General features: G+C 42.6%; 1 protein-coding gene across 7 annotated transcripts in view; it reads right to left on the bottom strand.

Moving 5' to 3' along the window:
• The window catches only part of Ambra1 (autophagy and beclin 1 regulator 1), a 190,533-nt gene that overhangs the window by 12,098 nt on the left and 158,164 nt on the right, over nt 1-20,271 (bottom strand). For all 7 annotated transcript variants that reach the window (XM_031371037.1, XM_031371043.1, XM_031371044.1 and 4 more), the window contains 3 exons: nt 19,918-20,106; nt 18,884-19,038; nt 6,391-6,530 (listed from right to left, as the gene is read on the bottom strand). In XM_031371037.1, the coding sequence (XP_031226897.1) occupies nt 6,391-6,530; nt 18,884-19,038; nt 19,918-20,106 (484 nt within the window). The remainder of the gene's footprint in view (nt 1-6,390; nt 6,531-18,883; nt 19,039-19,917; nt 20,107-20,271) is intronic.

The raw sequence follows: 20,271 nt of genomic DNA, 5'->3' as shown, positions 1-20,271 counted from the left end.
GATCCACTTGCCTCTGCCTCCCAAGTGCTGGGATTAAAGGCATGAGCCACCACCGCCCAGCCTAGACCTTTAATTGGACCCCTCTATAGAGTACAGTCTCATTTCTACAAAGAGTTATATTTCTGTGGGGTCTAAAGACTACTGGAGAACAAAGAAGAGAGGTAGCCTTGCATTAGGAAAAGGCAAATGTCCAGAGAGAAACAGCAGATCCTCTCAAAATAGCAGTTTTTGGTGAGCAAATCCTGGCTACATTATGTCTATGTGAAGCCAGCTGCCAAGAAGCCTTTGATGTACAAACTTGTCAAGATTTATTGACACATTGCAATACCATGTGGGCCTTTGCCAAATCCCTCCTCTGTAATTCCTGTTACTCAGGGTTAGTTAGTGACAACAAACTGTTCACACCAAACCTACAACAAACCATGTACTGCGTAACCAGGAACCAGTCTGTTCTAGGACCATCAGCATGACACTAGAAGCCATGGACTCCCACAAAAATACTCCAATCAGGCTGCATGTACCACCCCTTAAGAGCTGGGGACTGGACTACTTACCGAAGACATCACAGCTAGGTGTGAAATTACAAGTACATACCTGTACTCCTAGAATCTGGGAGGGTAAGGGTGGAGGGTCTTGAGTTTGAGCCCTGCCTCACTGCTCTGTTTTTGTGGCCAGTGAGCCTGACAATGGCAAGGCACATTTTGGACTTGATTTCTTATCTGGGTACTGTACTAAAGGATCAGAGCTGATGAGACCTTTTCTGGTGACTAAATGTTACTGATTCTGTGTTTTAGTTAAAAGAATGACTTTCAGCCAGCTCTTTCTTTCTTGGGACTTGGTAAGGATGAATGAGTCACTGTTTGTTCTAGGTACTTCTTGGGAGCTGGACAAACATACAAAGGGATAAAGACTGGGAAGGTCTATAAGGGGCAGTGTTTCAAATGGACTTCTACACAGCACCCAGTTCTCTTCAGCAGCCTCTCTAAGCTGTGTTCTGGGGTATGGCTCAATCCAGTCTCACTGCTGGGGCCCTCCAGGGCTCTTTGAATAGAAGGAAAAGGTAGCCTTGCTTTTTCAGTGATTCCAATGTTCTGTTCACATGATTTGTGGCTCGGAACTTCCCAGCTTCCTAAGAACACTCTTCATCTGACAGTCTCAGGTATGTCTCTGATGACTGCTCCAGGAAGGTTGGCATTCATTTGCACCATCTCTATGGTGAGGGAAAGACCTGGCACCTGGCTCTCCTGGCTAGCCTGAAGGAGAGTCTCTGTGGAAGTTCTGGCTCCCTTTTTCATTCCAAAATATGCCTTCATTAATAATGCTTGATTATAATTACTATTCACACTGGTAGCTCCCTCTGACAGAACTGAGGCTTTATTAAGTAGTGCCATCCTTAGCCAAGGTTCCAGGCATTCCACACTCAGGTTGCTTCTCTTCTGACTATCTCTGCCTTCTGAGCTGATTCTAGAAGCAGTGGTCTAGTAACATCTCCCCTCACCCTGATATACAGGGAAAATCCACAAAGCCAGTGGTCTGGTCCATAGACCCACTGTGAGGGTCAGTGATGGTGGCTAGGCTGGCAATCAGCCAGAGGCACAGTAGCTTGGAAGAAGTGAGGTACAGCTCAATACCAGGAAGGGGAAAGGGGATCACTGAGCTTATCTGCCATCATGGTGTGATAACCTGATACAGGCCCTCAAGGGACAGTCTTTCACTAGTCCTAAGAGTTCTTTCCTAGAGTGAGATGGGGTATTCTTTAAAGCCTTTGTCTATTGGCAAGTAGGACTTTACAATCACCAAGAGATACCCAAGAAGCTTGTTCCCAGTCTTTGTGCTTGGCAAGAGTACTGAGGCTGAGACAATGGAAGAGAATCAAGAGCAGCATTGAGAGCACAAATGCAGTGCAGCTGCCTGTGCCTGGACAAAGGCAGACAACCACCTGTTTTGGGGGAGGGCTGCAATCTTGGCCCAGCTGGTGGGCTAGATTCTGTGCCCTTGGGAATGGGTGTGCCAGAGAACTGCGTCACACAGGGACAGGCAGCAAACCTTAAGCAGCTGCCTATGAAACAGACTGGCACTCTAAACTCCTAGCTCTCTATTTGTTCTTAGTTTAGGCAAGAGGACTATCAATCACAGATGTCAACACTGGCTTATCCTCCTATTTTCCAATGCATCAGACACCCAGTTCACCTAAATAGGACCTAGAGGTCTTAGGGAATTATAAAAGCATGGGTGTGTTCCTGTGGTGTATTTTTATGCAGGAGAGAATATGTTACTTTCTTTAAAAAAAGAAAAAAGAAAAAAAGAAAAGCGAAAAAAGAGTCGATTCTTTCCTACCATGAGAGTCCTGGAGACTAAACTCAGGTCATCAGACTTGAGACACAGGCCCTTCACTGTCTGAGCTATCTCAAAGGCCTTATTTTATGTTTCATTTTTTGAGATAGAGTCTTGCTATCCAACCCATGTTCAAACTCAAGACAATCCTCTTGCTTCAGCCACTTGGGTGATGGGATTATTAGGCATGCACCACCAGATATAGCTTTACAGGGATTTTTGATGAGAAAAGGCTTAAATATCAGTTGTAGGAAAGAGATCTGAATTGGAAAATTAAGAGGGCCAATTGTCAGGCAGTGGTGGTGAACGCCTTTAATCCCAGCACTTGGGAGGCAGAGGCAGGCAGATTTCTGAGTTCAAGGCGAGCCTGGTCTGGTCTACAGAGTGAGTTCCAGGACAGCCAGGGCTACACAGAGAAACCCTGGCTCAAAAAACCAAAAAAACCAAAAAATAAAAAAAATTAAAAAAAAGAGACCCAATTGTAACATTGATTTGTTGAAGTAAAAATAAAAGATATAAAGACGGCTGAGCATAGTCCTGCATAGTGGAAAGTGCCTGTGATAGGGAGTTGGAGGGAATTTAGGCTACAATGTGTGGCAAGGTCAGCCAGCCTTGGCTATATACTGAGATCTTGGGGTAACTTTGTAGAACTTAAGACAAAGTCTCATGTTTACAAGACCCTAAACTTCCTGTCTTACCACTACAGGATCCAAAGCAATCAGAATAAATAGCAGAACCATAACTGGTGGGTAAATTACCCCCACTTGGCCTGGGACAGGACTGTGCCATGGTCTAGTGCCCATTTTATTTAGGAAGAGGCTTGAGCTCCTAGAAGCCCAAGATGGTTTAAGCACTGAGACTCTGGGATGCTGAGGACAACATATGGGAGAAGAGAGAAAATAGAGGCCAAAGCCACCTTCATGTTTGGATGAGGAGTCTGTGACTCACACCAAATACGTGGGCTATGGTTTGAGGCATGACATCTAGGAGGAGGGGTGACTACAAACTGGGTTAGAGAGTGCCTCTGGAGGGGAATCACTTTGGAAGGGAGAGGACTAGAGTACTTTGCTAGGGACAAAGGTGAGTGGTGGGAATCAAGGATAAAACCAGACTGTGGAAAAAACGGGTCTCTGAAAAACAGGAAAAGAAATACCTATAACTATGATGTTGATATGAATAAAATTACAGTCCAGAATTCTATACCAATTTTGGAAAAGATATCTACTAGATTTATCTTAGGAATTCCTAAGAAGAAGAAATAAGATAGCCAGCCAGCTTCATGTGGTTTGAGGAAAAGAAGTATTTGAGAACCCACACAGACTCTGGACCAGAGACACCACAGAGAAAGGGCAAGAAGTGATAGGTCCAGCATCTGTGCTAAAAGTAGCTCAGAGATGTAGGCTTTGTCATGGAAAGACACAAGGAAGTAGTAAGAGAGCATTCCTGGACACAGACACTTAGGAGCAAGTAGCAGCCAGAACAAGGCCCTTTCTCTTCTACAAGAGCAACTTCACTGGGTCAGACTTCACAGCAGCCTCTTTTGGGGAGAGTATCCAAATATCTAAGATGGGAATCAAGGCACTGCTAGCTATAACGAACCAGGTTTTCTCTCCCTAATGCCACTGTGAACCCAGCTAAGAGGTGATAAGGTCAATCACCAGATACCTACCAGGCCATAAGAACTGATCCAAAACAGGAAAAGCAAGGAAGCAAGCAAACAAACAAACAAAGCCCCCTCGCACACACACATTGAGGCCCCACCAAAGCACAAAGGCAGTATGGAAGTTGAGGATGTAGATTAGTTGAAGAATGGTTGCCTAGCAAATTAATGTACAAAGCCCTAGTATAACATAAACTGGGTGTGATGTCACATGGCTATAATCTTAGCACCTGGAAGGTGGAGGCAAAGAGGGTCAGAAGTTCATGATCTTCCTTGGTGATATAAATTCTGAGGCTAGACTGGAATACATAAGATCTTGTCTGGAAAAAAATAAATAGAAATAAAGACAACGTGGGCACTCCCAAAGGCCAAAAGCCTTGCATGACCAGTCACAACAACACTCTAGAAGACTGCACCGAGTAAAGAGCAGTATTAGGGCAGCCTGGAGACAGAAGTGGCATTTAGTCAGCTGGAACCCTGCAGTGCCCCACACAGCAATCAGCCTGCTCTGCAGTAAAGCAGAGCTTCACACTCTCCACCTGGCTGGGCCTAGAAACTGATAATAAATCAGGCTGATTCCAGGATCTTGAGTATGTGGCTGAAGAGACCTCTATCCTTCAAAAAGCCAGGGAACTGAAAATGGTGTCATTAGGTCAGATGTGCTCCTGCTCCCCTTTTCTTCCTTACTTCAAAGGCAGAGAATAATCACAGTGACTTCACATTGAGGTTTTCAGTCTGCTTCCACTATTATGAGCTACAGCTTCTAGTAAAAAAAAGCAGGACAAGAGATAGTCTGTTGGAGATCAGTAGCCTGACCAATTAGTTTGATTTATTTATCTTATATGTATGTTTTTTTGTTTTTTTTTTGTTTTCCGTGAGACAGAGTTTCTGTGTAACTCTGGCTGTCCTGGAACTCACTCTGTAGACCAGGCTGGCCTGGAACTCAGAAATCCACCTGCCTCTGCCTCCCAAGTGCTGGGATTAAAGGCGTAGACCACCACTGCCTGGCTGTATGTTTTTAAAGCATATTTTATTATATAATATAATTATATATTATATAATTATATGTTATAATTTCATGATATTGAAAAGATAAAATAAATCTTATTTATGTGTATTTGTCTGCATGTATGTATATACATGTACATCCTGGTACACATATAGAGATCAGAAGAGGGAGTCAAATTCCCAGAAACTAGAGTTACAAATGGTTGTGAACCATCACACAAGTACTGAGAACCTAACCTGGGTCTCTTGCAAGAGAAACAGTGCTCTCAACTGCTAAACCATCTCTTTAAGTCCCCAGATTTTTTTTGGTGGGGGGTGGGACTGTTCCCAGTTTTATTTACTTGTTTATTTAGGTTCTTTGAGACAACAGGGTTTCTCTGCTCAACAGTCCTGGCTGTCGTCCTAGAAGTCACGGTCAGATCAGCTTGGCCTTGAACTCACAGAAACCTTGAACTCACAGAAACCCGGCTGGTGGATTTCTGAGTTCGAGGCCAGCCTGGTCTACAGAGTGAGTTCCAGGACAGCCAGGGCTACACAGAGAAACCCTGTCTCAGAAAAACCAAAATCAAAACCAAAACCAAAACCAAAAAAAAAAAAAAAAGTGTGTAACAGCTTCAATTTTATTTCTTAAGTTAATGTCTACTGCATTTATATAAACATTAGACCACTTGTTGAATTTTTCTAGAAAAAGTTTTTAAAAAGAACCTTTGACATCCACTCTTTTGCCTGAGGGGACTTTACTATCACTAGGAAAACAGATAAGAGACCACAAAGGAAAATAGAACACTGTCTAGATTTAAGATCCTGGTTTTCCTTTTTTTTGTTTTGGCAGTACCAGATATTGAACCTAAGAACTTACATATCCTAGACTCTATCACTGATCCACACTCTTAGCTCTCTGTTACTCTGAAATTGGAGCTCATTATATAACACATGCTGGACTTGAACTCACGATCCTCCTGCTTCATCTTCTAAAGCAGGTGGGATCATAAGGGTACCAGACTACACCCAACAACTAAAACAGTTGTTTTGACATTATTGGACTGAAAAGCTAACTTCACCTTGAGAGAAGAAGGTTCTTTAAGCAGCCTGGGAAGCTGCAGTGCAGGGAACAACATAAAACAGAGGATTCCTTTTTTTTTTTTTTAAGTCCCCTCTCCTTTTTGAGATAGGGTCTTGTTCTGTAACCCAGGCTCATTTTGCATTTCATCCTTCTGCTCATCTTTTTCATGTACTTTCTCCAATACATCTCTAGCAGGTTTTTGATTGTGTAAAAGGACCTACCTGTCTGGCCAGGCCTACAAGTAAGTACTATTTTGTTTAGTCCTCTGATCAGATAATGTCCATACCCGCTTCCCTCCCACTGCACCCTCCCTTGAGCAACTCACTCTGGTCGGCAGATCACCAGGTCTCCTTTGTTGGTGCCATAGGCCAAACCAAGCCCTGGCTCAGGTAGCCAACGGGCAGAGTTGATGCTGACATGTCTCCGTTGGTCAGCAGGCATGGGGTAAAGGACATTGAAAACTCTCTGGATAGGAGACAGAGAAGAGAATGGGAGGAGAAACAACTTGTTATCAAAAATAATAAAATGCAAAGATCAATTAACCACAGGGAAGGGAGGAAACTCTAGGCTGGAATGGATGGCTTACAAATGGGTGGCTTACAACTCATATTTGAGACTCTGGGGAAAGACGAGTGGGAGCCCTTTCACTTTCCAGACAGCAAGATCTCTTTTAGGAGCATACCGCCTCTTGCTGGGCGGTGGTGGCACAGCCTTTAATCCCAGCACTTGGGAGGCAGAGGCAGTGGATTTCTGAGGCCAGCCTGGTCTACAGAGTGAGTTCCAGGATAGCCAGGGCTACACAGAGAAACCCTGTCTGGGAAAACCAAAAAAAAAAAAAAAAAAAAAAAAAAAAAAAAAAAAAACAACCAAAAAAAACCAAACAAACCAACCAAACATTCTTAGCCTTTCAACTCCTCACCTCATCCCTCTGACATTAGGATCTTAAAGGCCTCACCCACACTGGAATGCACTGGCCATAACTTTGACCAGCATAACCAGTGAAAGGCAACCTGGGCTGGTAGTATTGTTACTATGGAAACCCAGATCTCTCACAGTAATAGGGAATTGGAGGTGATAGGGGGGCGAGAGGGGGTGACAACATCAGAGAACATTCTTAATTCATCTAATTAAAAGCACTGTTAAAACTGCTATTGTTAAGGAAACCCAAAAGGTGTATTCAGATGTGGGGAGCAGAGCACAGGGGAATCTTCTACTTGTGAGTGCCTTGTGGCTTATATAAACCACCATTACATGGATCTCCTTCTTCAAAGGCAGAACTATCCCTTTCAGTGACTTCTGTATCTTCCCAAACTACTATGTCCTGAGGGTCACCTGGCTGCATGTAGAGTTTGGGCTGAAGGGAAATCCAGCTACAAAGTCTCTGACCTGAGAATTATTTCAAAAGAATCATTGGTCAGAGACTGAGGCATGGAGGAGAGAAATGTAAAGACAGGGACATTTACTTGGACCTAACTTTGAACCCTGATGTGACTACATAACAACTTGTCTTGATCTCAGCCTAAAAATCTCCCATATTGCTGGGCCGTGATGGCGCATGCCTTTAATCCCAGCATTTGGGAGGCAAAGGCAGGCAGATTTCTGAGTTCGGGGCCAACCTGGTCTATAGAGTGAGTTCTAGGACAGCCAGGGCTACACAGAGAAACCCTGTCTCAAAAAACAAAACAAAAAACAAAAAAAAAAAGTGAGATACAATGCTCAATACTTGCCTAGCATGACAAAACCCTGGGTTACATGCTGAGTACTGAAAATGGCAGGGGAATGGGGGGATACAGGATCAACTAGTCCCCTCTAGAAACAACAACACACTTACATTCAAATAACTAGGGAAACTTAAGCATTGAGGGACATAAAAATTGTCTGGCATGGCACAAGCTTATAAAGGGGAGCTGCTGATCCTGTTGGTTGATCTTGTTGCCAGGGACATTCATCTAGGATCTTTAGAAAGGGTCTGTGAAAGGACTGGAACTGAGACTCATTTCCTCTGTCTCTTCTCACATAGCTCTACTTTTGTTCTCGCCCACCTGATTTTTAAACTATACAGTAAGGACTAACTTTACTTGCTTCTAGAGATGACAGAGGCAGGGTAGTTCAGAAAGCTCTCTCTCTTGGTTTGGTAACAGGGGCTTGCCCAAGCTGTGTTCAAATGTTCCTTCTACCTTAGCCATATCTAATTCTTTTTGTTTGTTTGTTTTCCAGATAGGGCCTCTCTGCAGATAGCTCTGGCTGTCCTGAAACTTGCTTTATAGACTAGGCTGGTCTTGAACTCAGAGATCCACATGCCTCTGCTTCCAGAGTGCTGGGATTAAAGGTGTGCTCCACCACACTTGGATGATAATTATTTTCCTGATTATTCTAATAAGGGGCTAGAAAGGGGGACGGAAAATAATATGCTTAAAATATATTTTATGAACACTTAAAAAAATTTAAAAAGAGACACCCCCCCTTGATAAAAAAAGTAATGACATAAACTGGGGTGGCATGCTTGCCCAAACTGTTCTTCAACGTTTGTGTTCAAATGATCCTTCCACTTCAGCTTTTGAGGCTGGGTAAGAGGACCTCAGTTTGAGGTCAGCTTAGGCTACATGGTATGACCCTACCTCAATGCCCTACTCCAAAGAGGTAAAAATCAAACGAAGGGCCTCCTCTATAGTCTGCTCAAACCAAGCAGTCTTGGATTTGAGAATATGGGTGTATGAGTCTTGCATATCGACTAGAAGGGCCTTCACCAATAGTCTCTACAATACATGCACATTCCATGTTATTGCCACACAGACAGAATCCTGGTATCAGTAACTTTTCAGATATGGCATTGAGAAATGTGTCCAGTAGCTGTTGGCACTCTTCCAGAATGGTTCTGCTATGGTCCTAAGGCTGATTGAGCTTTTACCTATACAGAATTGGCTTTGGCTTGAGTCTTAACTATGCTTGATGTTCTAAGAAACTCCTGGCCTGGCATGACTGAGCACATCTGGGATTCTAGAGCCTAGGAGCTGGAGATGAGAAAATTAACTGGGCAATAATTTCCCCAACATTGACAGATGTTTGATAGCTCCAGCTACTCTGAAACCATGTGTGATTTCAGCCATTATTCTATCTAAACCAGAGACCAGGTTGGCTGAGAGACTCAGTGGGGACTGCAGTGGGGACGGGATCAAGTCCATCTGCACAGATAGGGCATCAGTGTAGGTAGGAGACAGCTTTGTCTTAGCTAAGGGTCAATGAATATAGTTCAAAGAAAGGTTTCTTTAAGATTGTTCAAGTTTCCTGACATTCATCAGGGGATGTGAAAAGTCAAGCTAGCAGTCTGCCAACCTCCATGACCCCAGGACAAAAGTGACTTCCCATGAGGTACACTACTTAATTCTAGGACACTGGAGGAGAATTATGAAAACCTGGGGACTCTATGCAAGGCTGGATACAACAAACACACACACACACACACACACACACACACACACACACACACACACACACACTTCACAGATGCCAGAAGAGGATTTGAGTCCCTTGGAGCTAAAATTACAGCTAGCTATGTGCCACCTGACATGGGTTCTTGGAACTGAACTCAGGTCCTCCTGAAGAGCAACAAGGGGTCTTACCTGCTGAATTATATTTTCAGTGCTCCCCCATACCTCAAGCAATAGAAGTATGGACTCTTAACCACGGAGTCATCTTTCTAGCCTCAAAGTTTATCTTTTTTTAAAGTAGTTATTTGAAACCTTGTATGGTGGCATATACTTGTCATCAATCCTAGCACTATGGAGATGAGGCAGAAAGATCATAAATTCATGATCTACTGAGCTACAGAGAAAGACTGTTTCAAGAAAAGAGACTAATGAAGTATTTATTAAAAAACAATGATGAGAATACCAAGTTAGTTAATTTTCCTCTTTTTTTTCATTATCTTTCCTTTTTTCCTCTTTTTTAAAGATTTATTTATTTCATATATGTGAGTACACTATTGTTGTTTTCAGACACACCACAAGAGGGCACAGGATCCCCATTACAGATGGTTGTGAGCTACTATGTGGTTGCTGGGATTTGAACTCAGGACCTCTGGAAGAGCAGTCAGTGTTCTTAACTGCTGAGCCATCTCTCCAGCCCACTAATTTTCCTCTTTTTATTTGGTCAACACAAGAATAGAAGAATCACAAAAAATGAATAAGAGACTCCCTGTTTTCAAAAGGAAGCTCCTCATTAGTGCCTTTGTTCAATTATGGTTTACTGTGTACACTGATGGCAGTAAACAGGTTATGCACATGTAGGGACTTGGAAGCACATAATATACAGAACCAATGAAACTCACATTCATGGAACTAACAACTCATGCCTCCTGGGTGCCATACACAATAAAGATTTTGGAGGTGGAAGTGATAAGACCAATCCAGAAGCAGGGGTTGGCCCGATATGCTGGATCATGAGTTCAAGGCCAGCCTAGGCTTCCTAGCAAGATGGTCTCAACCATCGCCCCCAAAACCAACCAACTAATCAAAACAAAACAAAAGCAACAAATTATTAACTGAGATGCACAAGAGGTCTCTGGTCACTGCTCTATTCCTAGACTCAGCCTAGTACCTGGACCTTGACAGAAGCAAAATTCTGAGATGTCCTGAATTTAATTCAAAGAGTGGAGGATTCAAAGAGTGGAGGGAAGTGATGTGAAACATTAATTAGACATAACGAAAGACCCTGTCTCACATTCCTGAATGCATACTGAAACCTTGACTTTGTTCTTACTACATTCAACACCAAGGCTAATAATATCCTTAGCCTTAGATTTCTCCAATCCAGATGCAACAGCCACTCTCCAGTCTCACAGAATAATTCTGCTCTTCTTATTTATAAATGCAGGTCCAATGTGAATTTATATTTTCTTAACTTATTTTTTGTTTTCTTAGATCTTGGTCTTAGGGACATGTTTTGAACGGCTCTCTAGCCTTGCTACAGGTGGTAGAGGAAACATACTCTACTTTCCCTTTCACTAGTGGCGATTCACTAGGGCTATTCAAATGCTAGACAAGTACTCTGCTGCTGAACTACATGCCCAGTCTCATAAACTCTTAACTCAGAGCTCCCTGGGTCCTAAGAGTTAATAAAAGTTCAGTTTAATACCTACAGGAGGCACACAGCACAATTTTCTTTTGAGAAGACATGACTCCATTCTCCTAAAAGAGACACCACGGGGTGTCTATGTATGAGGGAAACATCCGAGCTGTGTGACTGTCATGGAAAAATTCTCCTGAACAAATGGCTCTGATGGCAGTTCTAATGGTATTTTTAATTTTGTATCTTGTTCTCCCCTTCTCTGACAAATCACATCAGAGACACCTCTGACTTTTAACTTGCCCCTCCCACTTTTCTGCAATGTTCCGAAGAGAGGAACGTTTTGAGGATAGACGCTTTGTGCTACATCACAGAAGTCAACTTTAAGATAATTGCATCAGAAACAGCTTTTAATCAACTGACAGGAAGCTTTAAGGAAATTAATGAAGGTAGAATCTTGGGAAGGAGTAAATCATTTTTGACAACAAAGCTGTCTTGCTTCTGTCTCAATCTTCCCTTGAAGAAATGGTACCCTTCCAATATATAAAAATAAAGTGTCTGTAATTTCAGTATTTACTTCCCACTCAAAGCCAAATCTGCTTCCCCAAGATTAAGAAATAGTTCAGACCCTTGGACCTTCTGAGTTTCTTCACCAAACCAGAGTTTGGAAAATCTTCATCACCTTTGAAAATTAAAGTTTTAAAATTCAGATGTACAGAGATGTGCAGGATTGTACCACAAGGCGGGGGTCTGGAGCAGGATAGACACATTAAAATAAAAGTAGGATGGTCCAGAGGAGCCCATGTATGAGAAGTCATATAAATGCTGGCCAGGACTAATGGCTTCAGGCACACACCCAGATCCAGGATCTAAGCTACAATGGAAATTACAGAAAGATGAGCACTCTGCATATCACGTCTTTCCAATTAATCTTCTTTTGTGAATTATTGTTGTGCTTTGTGAGTCAGAGTTTCAATAGTCTAGGCTTGTCTTTTTTTTCTTATAAGATTTATTTATTTTCATTTTGTGTGTATGGAATATTTTGCTGTGTGTGTGTGTGACTGACACATAATATGCATGTGGACATCTGAGGACACCTTTTGGGAGCTAGTTTTCTCCTTTTACTATGTGTGTTTAAGGGATTAAAATTCAGGTCAGGCTTAGTGGCAGTTGCCTTTTACCTGTTGAGCCCAATCTTGAACGAACCCTACCTCCAGTTCTCAAGTGCTAGGCTCAGGTGTGCATCATTCCTGGCTCAGTTCTAGTCCTTATAACACTAGGATGATGGTTAACATGACCCAGAAAGCTTAGGATATGGAATACCCATCAATTTCTCAGGTACTTGGAAATATCTAAAAGTTAGTTAATAGGAGGAACCATAGAAGTAAACCAGATGAGAGCTCACTTGAACAGCTGAACTCATAAAACAAAGAAGGGAAGAGAGCCGTGGGTGTAGCTCAGAGGTAAATTTCTGACTTTGTATATGCAGGCTCTGAGCTCTGGATTCAATCTCTAACATCACAAACACATGAAAACCAAACAGACATTCTAATACATCTTCCACATGGCTAACTAGGGCAATACTGAGCCTTTAAATACAGCTTTACTGCATAAAGACATCATATTCAATAAATAGGCTGATATTGCCCAACCAAGTCAAATGATGGTATTCTTGTCCATTACTTGTACAGAAAAAGAGAAAGTGGGGTGGTATGTGGGCCAGAAGCGCTGAGCTTCAAGTTCCTAGAGCCTCAAATGTACTGAGAATTGTTTCAATTTCTTTCTCCTTGTGGTGCTGGGGATAGAAACTAGTCTTGCCAGGCTAGAAAAGCACTCTACTACTCTAAACTGAGCACTCTTCAGCTCTAACCCTTTTGTCTGCCTATGATTTGTATCTGTTGGGGAAAAGAACATGCCTTGGGGAAAGAACATGACATGTCAAAACTCCCATTTGGAGGATACTAATCCTTCTTTTTATTCTCCCTTTCTAGCTGAGAATGCCTAGTAAATCCCTTGTCCGTGAGCCCCCGCCCTAGCCCAGAGTTTTTACGCTTTCCCTGAGTATCACAGGGCTTATATGACACAAACTGAAGGAGTGATTTGGTATATGACTATTTCTGGCTTCATTAGTAATTTTGTTATTGTGCTTTCACTTGGTTACAACCAAAGTTATTATAATGTGCAAGTTGCCACTATTTTAGAAAATTAATTGCAGTTTTCTGTTACAATATTGTGCCTTGTTCCAATTAGAAAATGAAAGCTGAGCGGGAACACAGGCAGTTTAGTGTTTTGGGAATTCAGCAAAACTTCAGCTCAGCAGTCTCTAAAAGCCTAACTTAAAACAAAACAGAAATTAACAAAAGTCTTTACTTGCTCTAGTGAAAGGGAATCAAACAGTAAAAGGCAGTTACTGAGAGCTCAACTCCAGCTTAGGGGTTCTCTAGTGGACAGAGAAAGGGGACAGAAAACAGGAGCCTGGGCCCATTCTTCCTGCTCTGCCAATTCTTAGAATTAGAAGGAGCCTCAGAAAGCATCGAGGGAGAATACTGAAAGGATCTTCCCTCCTAGAAATAGGACAGAACTGAAAATGACTCAGCCCGAGGAATCAAAGCCTTGAAGAAGTACAGACAATTAAGCGAAAGACCTGGAGAACCTCAACAACTGAAAAAAGACTGGAGGTGAAGCCCAGGCACTCAGAAGGCTGAGTGTGGGCCGTGATGGGAACTGCTCTGCTCTATCATGGCCTCCTACCTCGTTGAACCTAGGGCAGCTCCATGACCAGGCTGGACTGGGTGGCAATGCAGTTAAGAACAGTTCTAGTCTTTACCAGCTCTAATCCTACCAAGCTACACCAGAAGTGTATATAAATAGCTGAAGATACAATGGAAATAAAAGCATGTCTTCTAAAATCTAAAAGAAAAGGACAGAGAGACTTTAATCCCTGAGTTTGGGAGGTAAACGCAGGCAGATCTCTGTAAATTAAGGTCAGTCTGGGGCTGGCGAGATGGCTCAGCGGATAAGAGCCCTGACTGCTCTTCCGAAGGTCCAGAGTTCGGATGCCAGCAACCACATGGTGGCTCACAACCACCCATAATGAGATTGGACGCCCTCTTCTGGTGCATCTGAAGATAGCTACAATGAATTACGCCGGAATGAACGGGCGGTCAGAGGTCCTGAGTCCAATTCCCAGCAGCCACACACATGATGGCTCATGGCCACCTGTACCACTACAAGTGTACTCATACACATAAAATAAATAAAATAAATCTTTAAAAAAAAATTAAGGTCAGACTGGTCTATATAGTGAGACCCTGGAGAAGCTGAGTTTAGTGGAAACAGAACACAAACAGCAATGAAATCAGCAAAGGATCAAGGCAGGATATACCTCAGAATCATGATGCTGTAAGAAAATCTGAGATTGAGTCTCTGCTTGCCTTGCTGAAATACTAAAGGTAACACCTTACTGAAGGTGGTAGACGTTAAGACCAGCAGTTCACAAGCTCATTTGAAAACAAGGAGCTTGTTTCAAATTCTAAAATCCTTTTTACATACATGAGTGTTTGCTTGCATTTATGTAGAGACACCACCCACATGCATGCTAGATACCCTTCTTAGAGGTTAGAAGAAAGCATCGGATTCCCAGCAACTGGAGTTATTGATTGTGAGCCTCCAGGGGGGTGTTTGGGAACCAGACTTAGTCCTCTGCAAAAGCAGTCAGTGGTCTTAGCCACTGAGTCACTTCTCCAGTAGGGGAAGCTTGTTTTAAGATACAGACACTGTACCATTGTTATATCTTGTAAATACTTTTATCTGGAGACAAGGCCTCCTAATAGAACAGACTGGCCTCAATCTCACAATCTTGATTCAGACTCTGAGTAGCTGGGATCACCAGAACCTACTCTTGTGACTGTAGGTCTGAAGTGTTTCCCAGGGCCCTCAGTTACACAGGAACTATAGTTCAATGCCCAAGGACTACTGTTGAACTCTTAGAATGAGCACACCAAGGCTAACAGCAATTAGCAATTCGTTTACAGAAGAGATTTCATATGGGATCCTGTAAGAGATCATCTTCTGAGAGAGACATCACTTAGTGGGAATTAAAATAAATCAATACCGCAGAGGATTTCCCCTGGGAATGTCTGTTGGTACAAGTTTGTCTCTGAATATTATCATAGTGAATCCAAGAAGTTATTCCATAGTGAGGAGGGGGAATACACGGTGGAGAAGCTCTAGGCTCCTTCTCTGCATAAGCATGTTTCAAGGGCAAAGCTAACTTTACAGATAGAGAAGCACTTATGCTAATCTATGCAGAGAGAGACAGAGAGGCAGAGAGATCCTTCAGTCCTATTTGACAAAACTTCCCAGAACTTTTGGAGATGCTCTATGGCACATCACAGTGTGTCTAAGGATGGCAGAGCACAACAAAAAGAGAATGCCAGGCTGCCAAGCATGCATGCATGAAGGCATCTAATGCCTAGCAAAACATACATGTACACATGAATGCATGCTCTCATACAACATGTATGGCTTCCCTTCCACTGAAGAGTGAGTTTAGAGACATTTGCTGAGTGCTTTGGTTCTTTGAATATAGGAACAAGCAAGACCTCAAAACCCAGAAAAGCAGAGACAGTGAATGTCTGATTAAGCAAAATCTTTGTTGAGATACCTTGATAGGAATGCTTCCCAAATGAGGTTTTCCCAGTCACCTCAGTTTTCTTACCTAATGACAGATGGTCCTTATTGAGAATCAGAAAGCCTCACTGAAGATAGGGAACATGCTCAGAAACAGCTGCTTGCATGAGGCACACAGCTGGCTAGCAGCCATGAATGCCTCAGCAAGACAGCAGTGGAACAACTGGATGGATCCTACCTTCCCAGCAGAATTCTCCAACCAAATTCCGTCAGCTCTGGCCTCACATGACAAAAGACACCTTAGCTTTTGATTGTAGGTATTTGATTTTAGCCAGGTATTTCTGACTGATTATGAGAAAGATGGAGAGCTGGCAAATTTTGCCTAGGAACTGAGCAACAGGCCTGGCTTTTGAGAAGTAGCTAGAGATGTGTATTAGCATTACTGCAATAAGATCCATGAGAATTTTTTTTTTTTCCAAGACAGGGTGTCTCTGTATAGTCTTGGCTGTCCTGGAACTTACTCTGTAGACCAGGCTGGCCTTGAACTCAGAAATCCGCCTGCCTCTGCTTCCTAAGTGCTGGGATGAAAGGCGTGCGCCACCACTGCCCGGCTGAAAATTTTTATTTTTTATAACTAGTTAGAAGAGCTGTTGGGACCAGGATGTAGGTGGTGAGAGGCAGACACCAGGTGCTTTTACGATCTGCTTAGGATTAGTGAAAGAACAACACTACACTAAAACTCTATGTCCACCTTCAGACATCTAGTTAAGAAAAGGAGCTTGGGGGCTGGTGAGATGGCTCAGCGGGTAAGAGCACCGACTACTCTTCTGAAGGTCCTGAGCTCAAATCCCAGCAACCACATGGTGGCTCACAACCACCCATAATGAGATCTGATGCTGTCTTCTGGTACATCTGAAGACAGCTACAGTGTACTCATTTATAATAATAAATAAATCTTTGGACCGGAGCCAGCAGGGACTGGGCGAGTGGGGCTGATAGGAGCGAGCAGAGGTCCTAAAGTCAATTCCCAACAACCAGATGAAGGCTCACAACTATCTATACAGCTACAGTGTGTACTCATATACATAAAATAAATAAATCTAAAGAAAGAAAGAAAGAAAGAAAGAAAGAAAGAAAGAAAGAAAGAAAGAAAAGAGAAAGAAAGAAAGAAAGAAAGAAAGGAGGAAAGGAATAAAGAAAAGAAAAGGAGCTTGGTGAACTGCCATGGTTTTCTCATTCTCACCCATACAGAACTGAAGTATCAGAATTCTACTGTCATGTTATCACAAGCAGAGTGCCTTGCCACTGCCCCTTTCAGAGGTTTAAGGATGCCGCTGTTTCTGATAGTTACCACCTGAAAATAATAAGGGGCAAGGGGGCTTTTCTGAGATTCTCTTTAATTCACTTAGTTTCTACTGTGTTCAGGTTCTCTACAAGGTACTTGGATTTCATAAAGAGAAAACAGACGACTCTGCTCTCCGAAGGAGCTAAAGTCTAGCATATAGAAACAACTGCAGGTTGGTGAGACAAGTATTAGCATAATGGTATGTACTCAGTAGAGTAGTGTAGTAGTCAGTTCTATAAAGGAAGCTGCCAAAGGAGATGACAAACTCGAGGGCAACTGAAGATTCAGAAGAGGAAAACATCCCAGGTTTTAAGGGATCCTGGCAAACAAGAGACTTATCAGTATCAGGTTTATGGAGTTTGAAAAGCAGTTCAGTAGAGTCAGCCAAAAGATACTATAATTAAGAAACCAGAGGAAGAAGAGGCAAAGGAAAGACCACCTCAGGTACTCCCTTCCATCACTTTGCATATCTTGAATTTTTTTTCTTGACAATGAATGATTCCTAGTCCAAGCATTCAACAAGTCTCTATAAGCACAGCACTAGATGAAGGGCCCAGGGATTATTTTCTTAAGGAATTTATACTGAACCCAGCTGGGTTAGATTAACCATACATGACACACAGCTAAAGGGAACACACACACACACACACACACACACACACACACACACACACACACACACCAACCAAAAAACAAAATAAAACAAAACAACCCCACAAAATGCGCTGAACTATAAATGGCACAGACTTCATGAAACTAAGGAATTAATTCCTCAGTTCTCAGATGGGAATCAAGCTTAAATCTATCCAGTTAGAGAACTGTTCAAATGCTTGATTCTCTGACAAAGCCCTAGCCAAATAAGCCTCTAGAGGGTGAGGGGAAACTCAGTCAGCCACACTAGTCTGGGTGAGTCCAGAAGACAATTAACCATACTACACCCACTACATTTTCATGGCCATACAGGAGGGGCATGCCTTATACAGGAGTGGGTCCTAAACGGCATTTCTACTCTGTAGGTAAAAGGGTTTGATGATTCATAGCAAAGAAGCCACCTAAAATCCTCTTGTTTCACCACGACATGGTGGAATCATGGTATACAATTACTTTTTTAGCTTTTTCCTCAATACTAAACCAGAACAAGAACTTTATTTAAACACACATACAATTTTTTTTTTAAATTATTTATCTTTATTTATATGAGTCCACTGTAGCTGTCTTCAGACACACCAGAAGAGGGCATCAGATCCCATTATAGAGGGTTGTGAGCCTCCATGTGGTTGCTGGGAATTGAACTCAGGACCTCTGGAAGAGCAGTCGGTGTGCACTTAACCGCTGAGCCATCTCTCCAGCCCTCACATACAATTTTTACTGGGCCCTTCATTACAGGTTCTGCATTACAGGTTCACATCGAGGCTAGGAAGTATTAAGCCTCTGGGATCATCTTGGGTTTGAGAAAGTTCCCGAGACGTGTTTCTTGGTGCTATGACCCTCACTCACACATAAGGCAAGTATGCCACCAATAGACTACTTCCCATTGTATATATTTGTACTTTAAGGCAAGAATCTTCTTGCCTCAGTCGCTCAAGTAGTTGAGATTATGGAACAATGCCAAAAGGCACAGCTGAAAGTTCTTGATTTTCAATAGTTCTGATCTTCTAAAACTGAAATATACTGGTCATAGGTCATCTGGACTAGGGTACTGGCCCGACAAAAGGATCACATCACAGTCCCTCATTACCCTGCCAAGTCCAGGAGAGATGTAAGCAATGACACTCACCCTCATGGAAGTCTCACCACCATGGGCCTGTTGCAGCCTGAAGACCTGGGCTACCATGTGCTCTGTGGAGGGGTGCAGTAGGATCCTTCGTGAGGCCAAGCCCACCATAACGTATCGGCCCATTGGGGACAGGCTTACAGAAATGGCATTGGGACCTGAGGGCCAACAGAAGACAGTCATATTTCTCAGAACTCTTGGTGTTTCATGGAAACAACTTTCATGCAGTCCTTTCTCCTTTTCTCCAGCTTTCATAGTCTGACTATGCTCAGCTGATCTTCTAGGGTTGTAGTGTGCAATGCAGCATGGTGCACACTTAGCACTACTGAATGTACTTAGCACTACTGTACTAGGTACAGTTCTTATAACTTTACAAGACTGCTAGCACACTCTTAAGTACTATTCTGAAATATTTTTTCATTTAGGCATTATAAATCTTTTCCATTACTAAATAATCTCTCATAAGAACAGTGTTAAAGCTACTTGTATTTTATGCCACCATTGTACAGTCATTTTTATTTAAGCTACTCCTTAAAAAAAATCTCTTGAAGTAATAATTTGATGTCTTCCTGTATGATTAATAACAGCACAAATATCTTTGTCTAATTTTTGTAGTTTTCTGATTATGTCTTTAGAAGTGAATTATTTCCTTAGAGTAAAATTTCTGGATTAAAGATCGCACATACTTTGGAAGGCTTTTAAAACACAAAGCCACATTACTTTGCAGTATACGTGCTTACCCAGCTTTCCATGTCACTACTAAAGAGCTCCTTCTTTATTGCTAGCCTTTGTCACAGAGGCACACTAGTGATGCCATTGTGGTAGGGAGAACTCTTACTGTGAGATTCTTCTGTAATGAATGCTATAGCTAGAACTCCTGCAAAGCAATCTTTCTCTGGCCTGTGCCTCAATGAATGAAGGCAGAGGTAGTATGTGACCATTACTCTCACCCATGCACTCCATGCCTCACCTAGGAATGCCTATGCCAAGGCATCAGCGTCAACTCTTGTCATTAGGTTGGGCTTCCTATCCCTTACCAAATCGCTTGGTGTAGAGCATTTCCCCCAAGTTATGGGGGGCCAGGGAATACACTGCCAGGATGCCTTCATCAGGAAAGCCCCTCTGGCTGCTCGGGATAAAGGCTGCCAGGAGCTGGCCATCTGCAGAAATGTCACAGCTGGCATCATTGTAGATCTTGCAGTTCTGTACCAGGACATTCACTGAGGCTGCATTGGATGAAGAAAAGAAAGGGAGAAAGTTTTAACACCACGCTGTTAGAAATTCTGAGACCAAAATGTTTTGGGGCTCTTCTAAGGGTGTGAGTCCTCTTTAGAAATGGGGCAAGCTATCTTAGTTAACTTAAGATGTTGGGAAGCAGGAAATAAGAGAGG

The sequence above is a fragment of the Mastomys coucha genome, unplaced genomic scaffold, assembly GCF_008632895.1.
Source record: "Mastomys coucha isolate ucsf_1 unplaced genomic scaffold, UCSF_Mcou_1 pScaffold15, whole genome shotgun sequence".
In the NCBI taxonomy this organism is placed as follows: Eukaryota; Metazoa; Chordata; class Mammalia; order Rodentia; family Muridae; genus Mastomys; species Mastomys coucha.
The sequence above is the reverse complement of the archived record's forward strand: the minus strand, read 5'-3'. Positions and strand labels throughout refer to the sequence as shown.